At 41.4% G+C, this 12,868-nt stretch overlaps 1 protein-coding gene across 1 annotated transcript in view; it reads right to left on the bottom strand.

Moving 5' to 3' along the window:
- Positions 1-3,609: 3,609 nt before the first annotated feature.
- Positions 3,610-12,868, bottom strand: part of DPM1 (dolichyl-phosphate mannosyltransferase subunit 1, catalytic) — a 19,941-nt gene continuing 10,682 nt past the window's right edge. Inside the window, exons 6-9 of the mRNA XM_007446374.1 lie at positions 11,325-11,420; positions 7,420-7,488; positions 4,867-4,981; positions 3,610-3,966 (exon numbers count right to left, since the gene is read on the bottom strand). Of these exons, the coding sequence (XP_007446436.1) occupies positions 3,862-3,966; positions 4,867-4,981; positions 7,420-7,488; positions 11,325-11,420 (385 nt within the window). The 3' untranslated portion in view covers positions 3,610-3,861. The remainder of the gene's footprint in view (positions 3,967-4,866; positions 4,982-7,419; positions 7,489-11,324; positions 11,421-12,868) is intronic.

Genomic DNA, 12,868 nt, shown 5'->3' with positions numbered 1-12,868 from the left:
CGGAGGGTGTGGGAGAGGCGGCTTCACCGGCGCGGGCAGGCGGGCGGCGACGGCCGCGCTCCTCTCACTCCTCAGCAGCGGGGACCGAGAGAGGGAGCTGTGTCTGAGGAGACGCCAAAATCCCCCTTAGCGCTGCCCGCGGGAGGGGGAGGGGGCACAAGATGGCGGCGGCCGGGGGGGCGGGAGTTCAGTTCATGGATCCCGGCGGGCGGCGGAGGGGAGACCGGGCCGGCGGAGGCGGCGGCAGCAACGGGCGGGGGAGGGGGGCTGATCCCGCGTCTCCCCTCAGCAGACAATACAAGCGCCTCGGAGCGAGTCCCCGAACCTGCCCTAGCCAAAATGGCGGCCGAGAAAGAGCGGAAGTGACGTAAGTACCTCATTAGCATAAGAGGACTCATTGTCCAGCTAACTAAGGGGGGCAGTGGGGGACAGTACCCTTTCCCCCCCCACAGACAACTCTTTACTCCCACCTGTGTTTGCTCCTAACTTTTTCTGAGGGAGGGTGGCATCAGCACCCCCACCCCCACCTAAGGGACATTATATAATCCCCACTGAGGGGGAGCTCTCGCGAGAACCAAGAGGATTTGCCATTGACCCACTAGGAGGCGCCGCGGATAATGGCCGCAGTGCGCCTTCATGGCCCGTGTGCACGGCGGGCGCCTTCCTCTGGCCACAGCGCCGGCGGCGGAGGCACAAGCAGAGGGCCGCAGCACGCGCTGCACTCAGGTGGCCGCGTTGGGGATCCTTGCGCGGGCCCAGCTGGGCCTGGACTACATCTGGTGGGAGGGGGCGTGCGCGCAGCCCCGGGGCTCCACGTGGTGGGAAGCCCGCGCTCTCGGGCTGGGCAGCAGCCGGAAGGGCAGACACACCTGGCCGGTCATGCCCGACACCTCCTGCATTAAATGAGGTGTGAGGGCCTCGTGCTTCACACACCGACTTGAGATGAGACCCAACCCCATGGATGCTTGACCCCTTGCGGGTGGGGTGCGCTATTCAGTGGACAGGCCTGCGTTTTACAGAAGGCCGGCTGTTGCCCTGGGACTGGACATTCTTCCGAATCAGTGACGGACTCTTCTCTTTGGCCTGAAGAAAACAAGTGGGATCCCCAGCGTTTGAGGCCACTGGGCTAGTGAAGCCCAAGGATGAGATATGATGTTGCCAGTGGGCCTCCACAAGATCCTTAAAAACCACAGAGACTGTAGTCCCAAGCCTTTTAGTGCTCCCACAATTTGGACAGCATAGGACACAACGTGGGCCTTTGTAAATTTAGGTCAACCCCAACCAACACATTGTGTTCTCAACATTCTTGAACCCATCTTGAATCCACCTTTTATAGTTGAGTGCATATGAGTGTCTATCACTGGCTAGACGTACTTAAAAGTAATAAATGTCAATTGTGAAGGATTAACCAAACCTGTTAAGATGTGCTCTGTACATGTTACACTTATCTTTTGCTGTTTCTCTAAATTTCATGTTAAAATAGTTTCAAACCATATGTAACATCCACAAAGAATCTGACTTTACTGAGAACAGAACAAATTGTGGTTACATACAGCTCAATGTCAGGCTTCAGTTAGCAGGTTTAACAAGCTGTTTCATCCAACACAGTATTCCGTTAATTTCTGAAATTGTGATACACTATATCTTTAAAAGCCAAATCAGTATTTCAAGGGAAAACAGCTGAAAAAAGTTGTAAAAAGGAGGAGGGGACCCAAAACATTCAATTTAGAGAAACAAAGATGAAGAAGCTAATTCCATGTTGCAGGAGACAGGCAAGAACTAATATGAAACAAGCAAAATAATTTTAAATTTAGTTTTCCTTAGATATACTTAGATTTCATATAGAGATAATACCAATACAAAGGGAGAACATCTGGATTTCATCCTTGGCCCCATTTACAAAGTAAAAAGGGATGCTGGATTCACATGTAAATGTTTAAAAAGATTTTACAGTGTATAAGTCACCAGATTTACTACAAAAATGCATCTAAATAGTCCAGATTCTTTTCTAAATAACTTCCAAATGGTGAAAGTTTTCACTGCTCAAATAATTTACTGTAAATAATGATAGTGTTGTAATGATTGTGGGAATAAGAACCAAAAGACTAAATAAACAAAGGCAAAAGGTACCTACCCTAGTGAGGTCTGAGAAGACAGTATTTTATAGTGGGCTCTCTGAGGTGGTTATTTAATCTCTGCTCCACAGAGTTGACCATGAAAATTTAACTTTGGGTTCAGACGAGAAAGAATCTAAACACTCAAAAAAAATTATTTTACATCAGTGGTAATAAATTTTCTAGTTGTTATTAGTGATGAGAGAAGTCACTTCCCCAAGGAAGAGGGGTCCATGGTGGGCCAGCTGTTCAGCTCTGCATAAAAGCAAAACAATAGTAGAGGCCCTTATTGGAATGTGTCCTATGGATTCAACTGTGGGAATTGGTAATGTTCAAAATGACACCAAAGGTTTTATACTCTGATATTCATTTCTGGTAGGATCTGTTAGAAATGCAAATGGAAAAATCAGACTTTAAATTTCTTTAGCAGCCAAATTAAGCCAGGAAAATGCAGTAGTAGGAATACTGTTCACTGAATATGCTTATTAAATGACTTAGAGACGCCCCTTCCTTTTACTTGCAAAGGAAAGTCAATTTGATCTTAAGTTTATTTGCTCAAAGTATGCCTTACTCAAAATTTTAAAAGACACTGCGTGATCTAAAAGCTATGCTATACTTGGAAATTAATCTTTTTTGCAATAACCACTTAAGGTGGGTAAACAGAATATTTGTGAGGGCTTTACTGAACATTTAAAGTGGCAGAACGGTTTTCTCAACAGAAGAGCTATAGGGGATTTAGTCATATTACTAAAGATGTATGCTTTGTCAAGGGTCCTGAAATAACATGAAAAATATTTTGACGAAAAAAACATAGTTGTTTAAAAATTACTACAGCTGGGAATTCCCTGGTGGTCCGGTGGTTAGGACTTGGCGCTTTCACTGCCGGGGGCCCTGGTTCAACCCCTAGTTGGGGAACTAGGATCCCACAAGCTGCGCAGCACAGCCAAAAAAAAAAGAGGGGGGGGCAGAGGTGTGTATTTCTTTTTTAGTTCATATAGAAACAGCCATGTATCATATGTGTATTTCATGAATATAATTAGCACTCCTTTTACTTCTGACATGTATTAGGTATGAATGCAGAGCTATGAATACAGTTTTTGTTTGTTTGTTTGGTTTTATTTGCGGTACGCGGGCCTCTCACTGTTGTGGCCTCTCCCGTTAGCACAGGCTGAATGCAGAGCTATGAATACAGTTTTTGTTTGTTTGTTTGGTTTTATTTGCGGTACGCGGGCCTCTCACTGTTGTGGCCTCTCCCGTTGCGGAGCACAGGCTCCGGACACGCAGGCTCAGCGGCCATGGCTCACGGGCCTAGCCGCTCCGCGGCACGTGGGATCTTCTCGGACCAGGGCACGTGTCCCCTAGCATCGACAGGCGGACTCTCAACCACTGCGCCACCAGGGAAGCCCCTGAATACAGTTTTTATAAAGAATATTTCAAAATCTTCCCCATGTAAGAAATCCTACATTTGCGTACGCTAATGAAAGCATTATTTTTTTGCAAAAATTTCATATACATTTATTTATAGGTCTTAGTACAGCAAAATGTAAACGAAAATTGAGAACACTGCTCATTTTTCTAATTTAATTTGATATATAAAATGGAGTTTCTCAGGAAAAAAGATTTGCATGAAATTTACCTTACCTTATAATTTATGTTCTAAGAGTACATTTTATAAAAATCAGCAACCAGGCTTCTTTTATGTTTAAATTGAAATGAACATGATTAAGTATAAATGAATAACTTTCTTTTATGTAGTAGCAAAGAGAGTCATTAGTCCTTTCAAGAAAGAGACTATTTCATTTCCTCCCAACTTGGATTCACCATAAACACGATCCACAAATGATATTGGAACCTAGTTAAAAAAATATATGTTAAGTGAGTCTTCAAAAATATTAGAAAGGAAGCATAGCAGGCATACAACAATTACTCATACAACAGAAACAAGATTAGTCCGCTGATAGCAAGTCCTTCAAGGTAAATCCGAATTATGGGATTCTTACAGCAACTGTGTGCACCTCCAAGTCTTCAAAATTAAACATGCATTTTACTATCTAAAAATAGGTCATCCAGCCAAAGCTACAACTGTTTTGAAAAGCACTGATCTTGAATATTAAGTTGGTTTACTCAAGCTTCCAAGAAAAATTACATGCCCTAAGTAAAATGGCCTTTCACCTAATTTTTTTCAGTAGTCCATCACACTTAGCTGTCACTGTTTTAGCACTAAGTTAAAAATCTTATATAACTTCCACAACAGTAGTAACATTCTAGTTAGCTGTTTTCTTGCTCTGAATAAGAATATTATTGTTAAATGAGGAGAGTCTTCCCTAAGAACTTACTAGCTGGCTGTAAATATTACAAATCCCCTCTGCTCCCCCAATTCTTGCCCTTTTCATTTACTCATAGGCAACGGGCAAAAGGGATTCACCACGCATTTTTAAGTAGGGCGGCTGATGGCTGAGACAAGGGGAAAAGCAGCAGACTCATCCCATAATGCTGAGTGGTCAGAAGAAAGGGAAAGGAGGAAGAAGATACCGGTAACTTTTATTTATTTAAAAGGGAATGCTGCCTTCCGTTATGCTTTAAATCTTGGTAAGTCAAATATATTAATTTTAAAGAAATGTGAATTTTCACCCTTTTGCATGGACACCTGGAAGCCTTCCACATTTTTTTAGTATTTATGAAAATTAACCTTTTTATGATAAAAAGTAACCCTATTGTTTCTTTATGAGGAGTATAACACTATTTACCATACCTCGCCAACAGTGTAATTCAGCTGTCTCGCCCGAACAATCATCTCCATCTGGAAGACATAGCCTTTAGAAACACATTTTTCTATTAATTTCTGTAAAACTTCTTTTCGGTATAACCTGTAAGAAATTAAAATGTATATGAACACCTGGATAAATATACATGCCTACATGTCTCCTGACCTTCCAAAAAGTTCACTGGTATTTATAAAACCTTAAACTTTCACCAGCCATTTGTATATAGAAAAGTTCTCACAGTTGATGATTATGATACATTTGTCCTGAACTGGAAAGGCCATAAAAATATTTGGTAAATAATTTGGGACGATTTTGAAAATGAATTCTTAGTATCTTTTAGAGAATTATCTTCCTATCACACTGTCAGAAATTATAAAACTATGGTGATAAAGTGAATCATGTGGAGCAGAACCCCGCCATCGTTTGCAGTTTTTAAATTTTTCTTAAAATTTATTTTTAAAGCTGAAAGGGGAGAAACTGTTTCAAATACTGGAACAACAGAGTTGACAGATGATGAAGCAACAATGTAAACTACGTAACAAGAAAGAAGTAGTTAACAGGCCTTTCCTCATAAATGTCTATGAAGTTCCTATTTCCTGAGATCTAAATAAATTCCTGCGATAAACTAAGTCCCTCTAGGATGAGCTTGGTTAAGCTAGGTTAAGACAGGAAGTAGGGATCACAGGATGAGGCAATCCTGGTGGGAATCAGGTATCAGCAACTGAGGTCACAGTTAGACACTTAAACTGGGCAAATGCACACCCTAACTTTAGATGGACTGCAGGCCAAAGGCAAAGCTCATCAGATTTACAAAGCAAGACAGGAGCTGGTAAGTCCTATGGGTGAACTCAGTCATGTTCTTCAGGAGCTCCCTATTTTCAGAGTCACTGAGGTTAAAAAAAAAAAACCCTGAGCCTCAGTGAGTAGAAAGGCAGCAATTTCTATCTCTTTCTTCTTGCTGTTTTTGTTTCTGAGAAAGCTAGGTGAGGCAGTAACTTTGTTCTCTTGGTAGTTAAAACCACCTGGATCTATAATGCCAGAGGGCTTTATACCTGGAATTCACATATTTTCCCAGGCTTCCTTTCAGGTTACCCCACCTTTTGGTTTTTCAAGCTTTTAGGTGGCTATAAGGCTAAGGCACAGTCCTTAGAGGAACCTGAGGGGGATTAGTGGTATACACTCCTTTACCCACACAGTCTCCATCAGAACTCAAAAGAGTAAGTCTGGAATAAATGTGAAGAAAGGAGATTCTGATGGTAGTAATATTCATTCAATAACAAATGTTTATTGAGGAACCTACTGTGTTTCAGGCACCTTTTCATGTTTTGGGATTTTAGCAGTAGAAACTAAAGATATATGTCAAATGATGTTAAGTAGGGGAGGGAGGTCTGGGATTATGGGAAGAACTATGACGGTGGGATAATGGAATAACGTTTCAGCAGTACCTTTAAAACTAGGATTAGGCTACGAATTCTTTCCCTGTAACAGTCACTTTATTCCCTTAAGAGTCACTTTTTAAGATTTCTCTTCATTGCCACCCCTGTCTCCTCCACCACAATATCTTTTTTTTTTTAATTACAATCTTTTTTTTCCCTCTGGAAATCAGAGATCTTTATAACACATTATTCATTTGCCTCGAAGTGTGGAACTGAAGGGATGTATTTATGGGGCTCCTATCTATCTTTTATACACCAAATTGTGCTTTCAAATCATTTACATTTTAATTCTAGAGAGGTTTCATTTTCATTATCTGACCTCTAATTTGCGATGGCTCCTCTCTTCACTTTTGACTGTCTTACTATCTCTGAACTGCTATCCAACAGACTTGCAGTTGCACTAGTGGTACTAGTTAACCTTCAACAGCCAGCTCCTAAATTTGTGTGTTTGTGTGTTCTAATGAAGTATGGAAGAATCAACATTATTTAACGGATAGAAGCAAATACCAAGTAATATAAAGTATTAACCAATGCACGGGTCTCAGCCTTAAAGCAGATGAACAGAAATTTTATAGTTTCAGAGATAATACACACACACCCAGAAACAAACAAAAATAAAAAACCCCCAAGGACCTAGCAGGAGGCTTTGCTCCATTTAAACAAGAATTTTTTTTAGTAAAAAACATGGAGAATAAGGAAACTGAAAAAGCTCTATATAAATATTCAAGATTTTTAACTTTTCTGTGGACAGTGCTATAAACTGCAGAAAATTACTGGAAGAGGCACTGTTTTTGAAGCTCATCTCAGTAATGTCTTGAATGAGCAGTCCATGGTCACCTCAGGCCCTCAAGGGCTGAGCAGTGATACGAATGTTAACAAGCACACCAACCTGTCGTCCATACTCTTTAAAAAGTACAATATTTTCCCTTAAGATGCTTAGGCTTCATTAGCAGCTTCTAACCAACTTCAGTCTGTCTTTTTTAGCGTTCCAGAACAAAAACGGGATAGAAACGAAAAGTATTTCTTTAAGTCATTATAAAGCAAGAAATTTAGGCAAGAAATTGTAAATAGTAGAAAACACACAATCACAGGTTTTCACTGTACCTGAAACTTCCTGTTAAATCAGACGCTCCTGGTCTCAGCAAGATCTGAGTTATAAAATTGGCCCCACGGCTGCCAAATAAAAGATTTTCTTTATAAAGTACAATTTCTAAACAAGAAATACACCCAAGTGTAGAGTGCTAAAAATGCTACACTGACTTCATAAATGCAACACTATTTCACAAAAATGTTAATTCTATGGAACAAACAGAAATCAGTGAAAGGAGATCTGGTAGTTCTCATTTTTCAGAAAATAGGGATTTTTATTCTTGGAATGTGACATGTAGAGGTGACCATAAAACACTCATTCTTCCAAACTCTAGGTGAGAATGGTAATAGATTTTTTAACTCAACTCGCATATTTGCCAACAGTCATGATTTAGAATTACAAACATCTGTCAAGACAGCAAAAGTGATCTATCAGGGGCTTCCCTGGTGGCGCGGTGGTTGGGAGTCCGCCTGCTGATGCAGGGGACGCCCTGCCGATGCAGGGGACATGGGTTCGTGCCCTGGTCCGGGAGGATCCCACGTGCTGCGGAGCCGCTGGGCCCGTGGGCCATGGCCGCTGGGCCTGCGCGTCCGGAGCCTGTGCTCCGCGGCGGGAGGGGCCGCAGCAGTGAGAGGCCCACATACGGGAAAAAAAAAAAAAAAAAGGGATCTATCAGGGATCTGGAGTTTCTTTTTCAGACTCAGATCACCAAGTGATGGCAGTTTCCAACTGGGTAATAGGTCAGTTTGCATTAAAATGGCTTTTTTTTTTTTTTTTAAAGGTGTGCAGGTGGGAGAAGGTTTTGGTTTTTGGCAATCTCTGGAAATTGACCAAAAGTTCCATTCTGAGACTTTCTTAGTCTGCTTGGGCTTCTATAACAAAATGCCATAGACTGGGTGGCTTCAACAACAGATACTCAATTCTCACAGTTCTGGAGGCTGAAAAGTGCAAGATCAAGGTGCTGTAGACTTGGTTCCTGGTGAGGATCCTGGTGAGGATCCTGTTCCTAGCCTACACATGGTACCTTCTTGCTGTGTGCTCAAATGGAGGGGGGCAGAGGGGCTGAGGGTGGGGGTAAGAGGAGAAAGGCCAAGCTTTCTTGGTTTCTTCTTGAAAGGGCACTAATCCCACCAAAAGTGCCCCACACTCAGGACCTCATCTAAACCTAATTACCTCCTCAAAACCCCACTTCCAAATACCAACAGTCCTTGCATAAGGTACTTTAACACATGAATTCTAGCAGAAACATTCAGTCCATAACAATGACTTTAGGATCTGTGCTTCAAACACAACTAGGTATTAATCAACTATAATCTATTACTGACTAATAGCTATTATTAACATTTCAAAAAGATGTGAAGTACACTTGGAAAAAATGACTTTGGTACTGCAGCTATATTTTAGTGGGCTCAGATTATTTTAGAGTGTTCAGATTCAGAAAAAAGGTGGTTTTTTTTTTTAGCAGGGGTGCGGAGGGCAGCAGGGGAAGCAGCCTGGAGAAAACAGTTTCTCTGCAAAGCGAGGGTAACCGTCAAGGCACTCCTTAGGAGTGTTTCATTCTTCCTTCCTTCCTTCTCCTTCCCCTCCCTCCCTTCCCCCCCCCCCACCATGCCACACAGCATGCGGGATCTTAGTTCCCTGACCAGGGATTAAACCCAAGCCCCCTGCATTGGAAGTGGGGAGTCTTGACCACTAGACTGCCAGGGAACTCCCAGGAGTGTCTATTTCATATAAATAACATGGTTAGGGATATAGCTGGCATAATGGCTAATAGAAACATTTTCCCGTTCAGTTTGCTTCTAATAGCTACAACCGTCAAGGCCCTCCTTAGGAGTGTTTCATTCTTCCTTCCTTCCTTCCCCTCCCCCCCCCCCCCTTCCCCCCCCCCCACCATGCCACACAGCATGCGGGATCTTAGTTCCCTGACCAGGGATTAAACCCAAGCCCCCTGCATTGGAAGTGGGGAGTCTTGACCACTAGACTGCCAGGGAACTCCCAGGAGTGTCTATTTCATATAAATAACATGGTTAGGGATATAGCTGGCATAATGGCTAATAGAAACATTTTCCCGTTCAGTTTGCTTCTAATAGCTACAAAAAAATTCCAGGACATAGTTTACCCACCAAAATGGGTGTAATCAAAGGAATGTGAGTGTATATGTATTTATGTGTATGTGTGCATGTGTGTATGTATATATTTGTACATCTATTTAAGGTAATGCATTTTAAAATTGCAGTCTTTTAATTAAAATGCAGCAAGAGTCAGACCTGGGTTCAATTCTGGTTCTGAACCATACAAATGAGACCTTGAGCAAGTGATACAGACTCTTTCTCAGGAGTTTATACTATAAAGTCAGTGGAGACATTAACAACTAATGACAGATACAACTCAATACAACTAAATGATCCAACTAAACGTTGTAAATTGTCTCTGACTGGGACTCCCTGATTTTAAACAATAGCTTTTATGAACAATTCAGAGAGGCCCGAGAGATCACTGATTTGTTGCTCTCAACCTTGGCTGCACAACAGGATCATCTGGGAGCCTGTGAAAAACACTGATGCTCTTGCACCACCTCTGGAGATCCACTCAAATGGTCTGCAGTATGTGTGTGCACAAGAAAGGGAGGACAAACAGGGAGCAGTTGTGTATAATTTTCCCCCTACATGACTTCAATGCTCAGCAGGATTGAAAACCATTGATTTATCCGACCCCTTCATTTCACTGAAGACTGAGGCTCTTAACATGTTTGAAATACTTGCCCAAGGTTTAACAGTTAAGAGGCAAAAGTGACATTAACCTAACAGAACCTTCAATAGGAATGAAGTGGGTGATAAAAAATACTATCAGTAAGAATTTATATAACGTTATGTTGTTACACAAAAAGCAATAAGCTACATAGATCCTTTAGAGATAAAAACACATCTTCCCAACGACCTAGGTGCCATAGATTAAATATGGTCAAAAATTCTTTGTGGGTCTTCCCATCAAAGGTGGATTCTATTTCCCCACCCCTTGATTATGGGCTTGCTTTGACCAAAAATTAATTTGGTGTTAGCCCCAGAGCTTAGGACTCAAGAGTCCTTGCAGTTGCAGCCTTGGTACTTTTGGGTGCTGCCCTTAGGATGCCATGTAAAGAAGCTGATCTAGCTTCCCAGGTAAGCGGCCACATGCAGGAGAACTGAGATGGCCCAGCCAACAACCAGTACCAACTGCCAAACATATGAATAAGGCCATCTTGGAGCCTCCAGCTGAAGGAAACTGCATGAGTGAGCCCAGGTGAAGTCAGCAGAGGAACCAGTAGCCAAACCACAGAATTGTGAGAAACAATAAATTGTTGCTGTAAGTCACTCAGTTTTGGGATAGTTTGTTACACTGTAATACTGAAGCAGTTTGTTTTATTTCCATCTTATCATGAGGAAAGTAAAGCCTAGAAAAGGGAAAATATGCAAGGGGGCACAAGTAATTAAAAGACACAATCAGGATTTTAACCCAGGTCTGCCTCCAAAGCCTCATAACTTTATGCTGCTTAGTAAAAGCTGAAATCATGAAGTGTCTTAAATTATTGAAAAATATATATGGAAAAAATTACATATTTAGTCCAAAAATATAGATGAATAGTTCACTTAAATCAAAGCTGAAGGTCCAGCAGAACAAACTGCTGAATTAGACCATTTCTACGAAAGGTTCAAAGGTTTATGCAAATTTTTGCCAAGTGAAAAACATCCAAAATACAATACTCTAACACAGGAAAAACTGTGGGTAAGAAGCTGTCTGGGAATACTTTCTGGAAGTTACAATCTGATCTCACAAACTCCAAGGCAGCATGGTAATTTAATCCAAATACCTGTTAAAAACATATTTCTAGTAGTTACACTAAAAAAAAAAATAGAGAAATCACGAGCACATACATATATACCTGATTATTTTCCTTTTCAAATCCCAGCCATATACACCTCCATTTCCTTTGTAGCGAGTTCCAGAGACGATGTCAAAATTACCCTCCTTTTGCTTCCTGCAGAAAAAAATAAATTAGCTGGCAATTAGAAAAAGCTGTTGAGCTTTCAACAGAATTGCTAAAGCAAAGCTTATGAGTAGTTTTAATTCTAACAGGTATCACCAGAAATTACTTTCCAAAAAGGCTGTAGTAACTCATACTTCCTCCAGCAATATCCATGTTCATTTTCTATCATCTTATTGGTGCTGGATGTATTGTTCTATACGTCTTTAATTTTGAAAAAATAATAGTAACACACGGTTATTTTAATTGCATTTCCCTGACTACATCCCAGGGTGAGTATCTTCTCTTAGGTTTATTAGCCATTTGCATTTCTTCTACACATGGCCTGCTTGTATCTTTCACCCATTTTCTACTCCACTGGTTCTACTGCCTTATCAGGGCAAAGGAGCTTCTGTGTATTGGTGATCTAAGCAGAGAAGGTATTTCTGAGGTGACTTTTATGCAGAGATCAAACAAGAAGTAGTTGGCCATTAAGGAGCAAGTGAAAGAGCACTTCAGGCACGGGGGAGGGGCACAAGATGAGTGCAGAATGCAAGGCAGAGGCCACATCACGAGTGGTTTGAGGGGCAAGTACAGGAGTGTGGATTTTTCCCCATGTGTTCACAGGAACTCCTGGAAGTGTTCTAAATAGGTGAGTGACATGATCCGATTCTGTTTTTGTGTATTTAGCTTACATTCAGAACAGCTTCCAAATTCTTATTCTGAGAGGTGTCATGGTCTCTTGGGTTTTCTAAAAATATAGTTACATTACCTGCAAATAAATGTAATTTTGTATCCTTTACCAATATATACTAAATTCTTATGTTACAACATTACTTAAAATCTCCATGTTTAATGATAGGTGGTACGCCTATAATCATTGATGAGTTTATTGGAAATGACTCAACATTTCACCATTTAATAAGACCTTTGTGGGGAAATTCCTTGGTGGTCCAGTGGTTAGGACTCTGCTGAGGGCCTGGACTAAATCCCTGGTTGGGAAACTAAGATCCTGCAAGCCGCACAGTGAGGCCAAAAAAAACAAAAACAAAAACAAAAAGTTTCCTTTGTGTTAGGACCAGGTTGTCTTCGGTATGTTTTCCTTCAGTATGGCTTCCTTCTATTTCTACATTAAAATTGTAATTAGCAATTGCTAGTGAATTTTACCAAATACGCTTTACCATCTATAGACTTAATCACGCTTCTTTTCTTTTTTTAAAAAAAAAAATTTATTTATTTATTTGGCTGTGCCAGGTCCTAGTTGCAGCACACAGGCTCCTTAGTTGTGGCATGCAAACGCTAAGTTGCAGCATGCATGTGGGATCTAGTTCCCTGACCAGGGATCCAACCCGGGCCGCCTGCATTGGGAGTGCAGGGTCTTAGCCACTGGACCACCAGGGAAGTCCGCAGTCATGCCGCCTTCTTTGTTAATGTGATAAATGAATTTTTTTGACTGATTCCTG

This window comes from Lipotes vexillifer, unplaced genomic scaffold (genome assembly GCF_000442215.2).
Source record: "Lipotes vexillifer unplaced genomic scaffold, Lipotes_vexillifer_v1.1 scaffold251, whole genome shotgun sequence".
Taxonomy (NCBI): Eukaryota; Metazoa; Chordata; class Mammalia; order Artiodactyla; family Lipotidae; genus Lipotes; species Lipotes vexillifer.
Note: the sequence above shows the minus strand (reverse complement) of the source record. Positions and strands in the feature narration are given on the sequence as shown.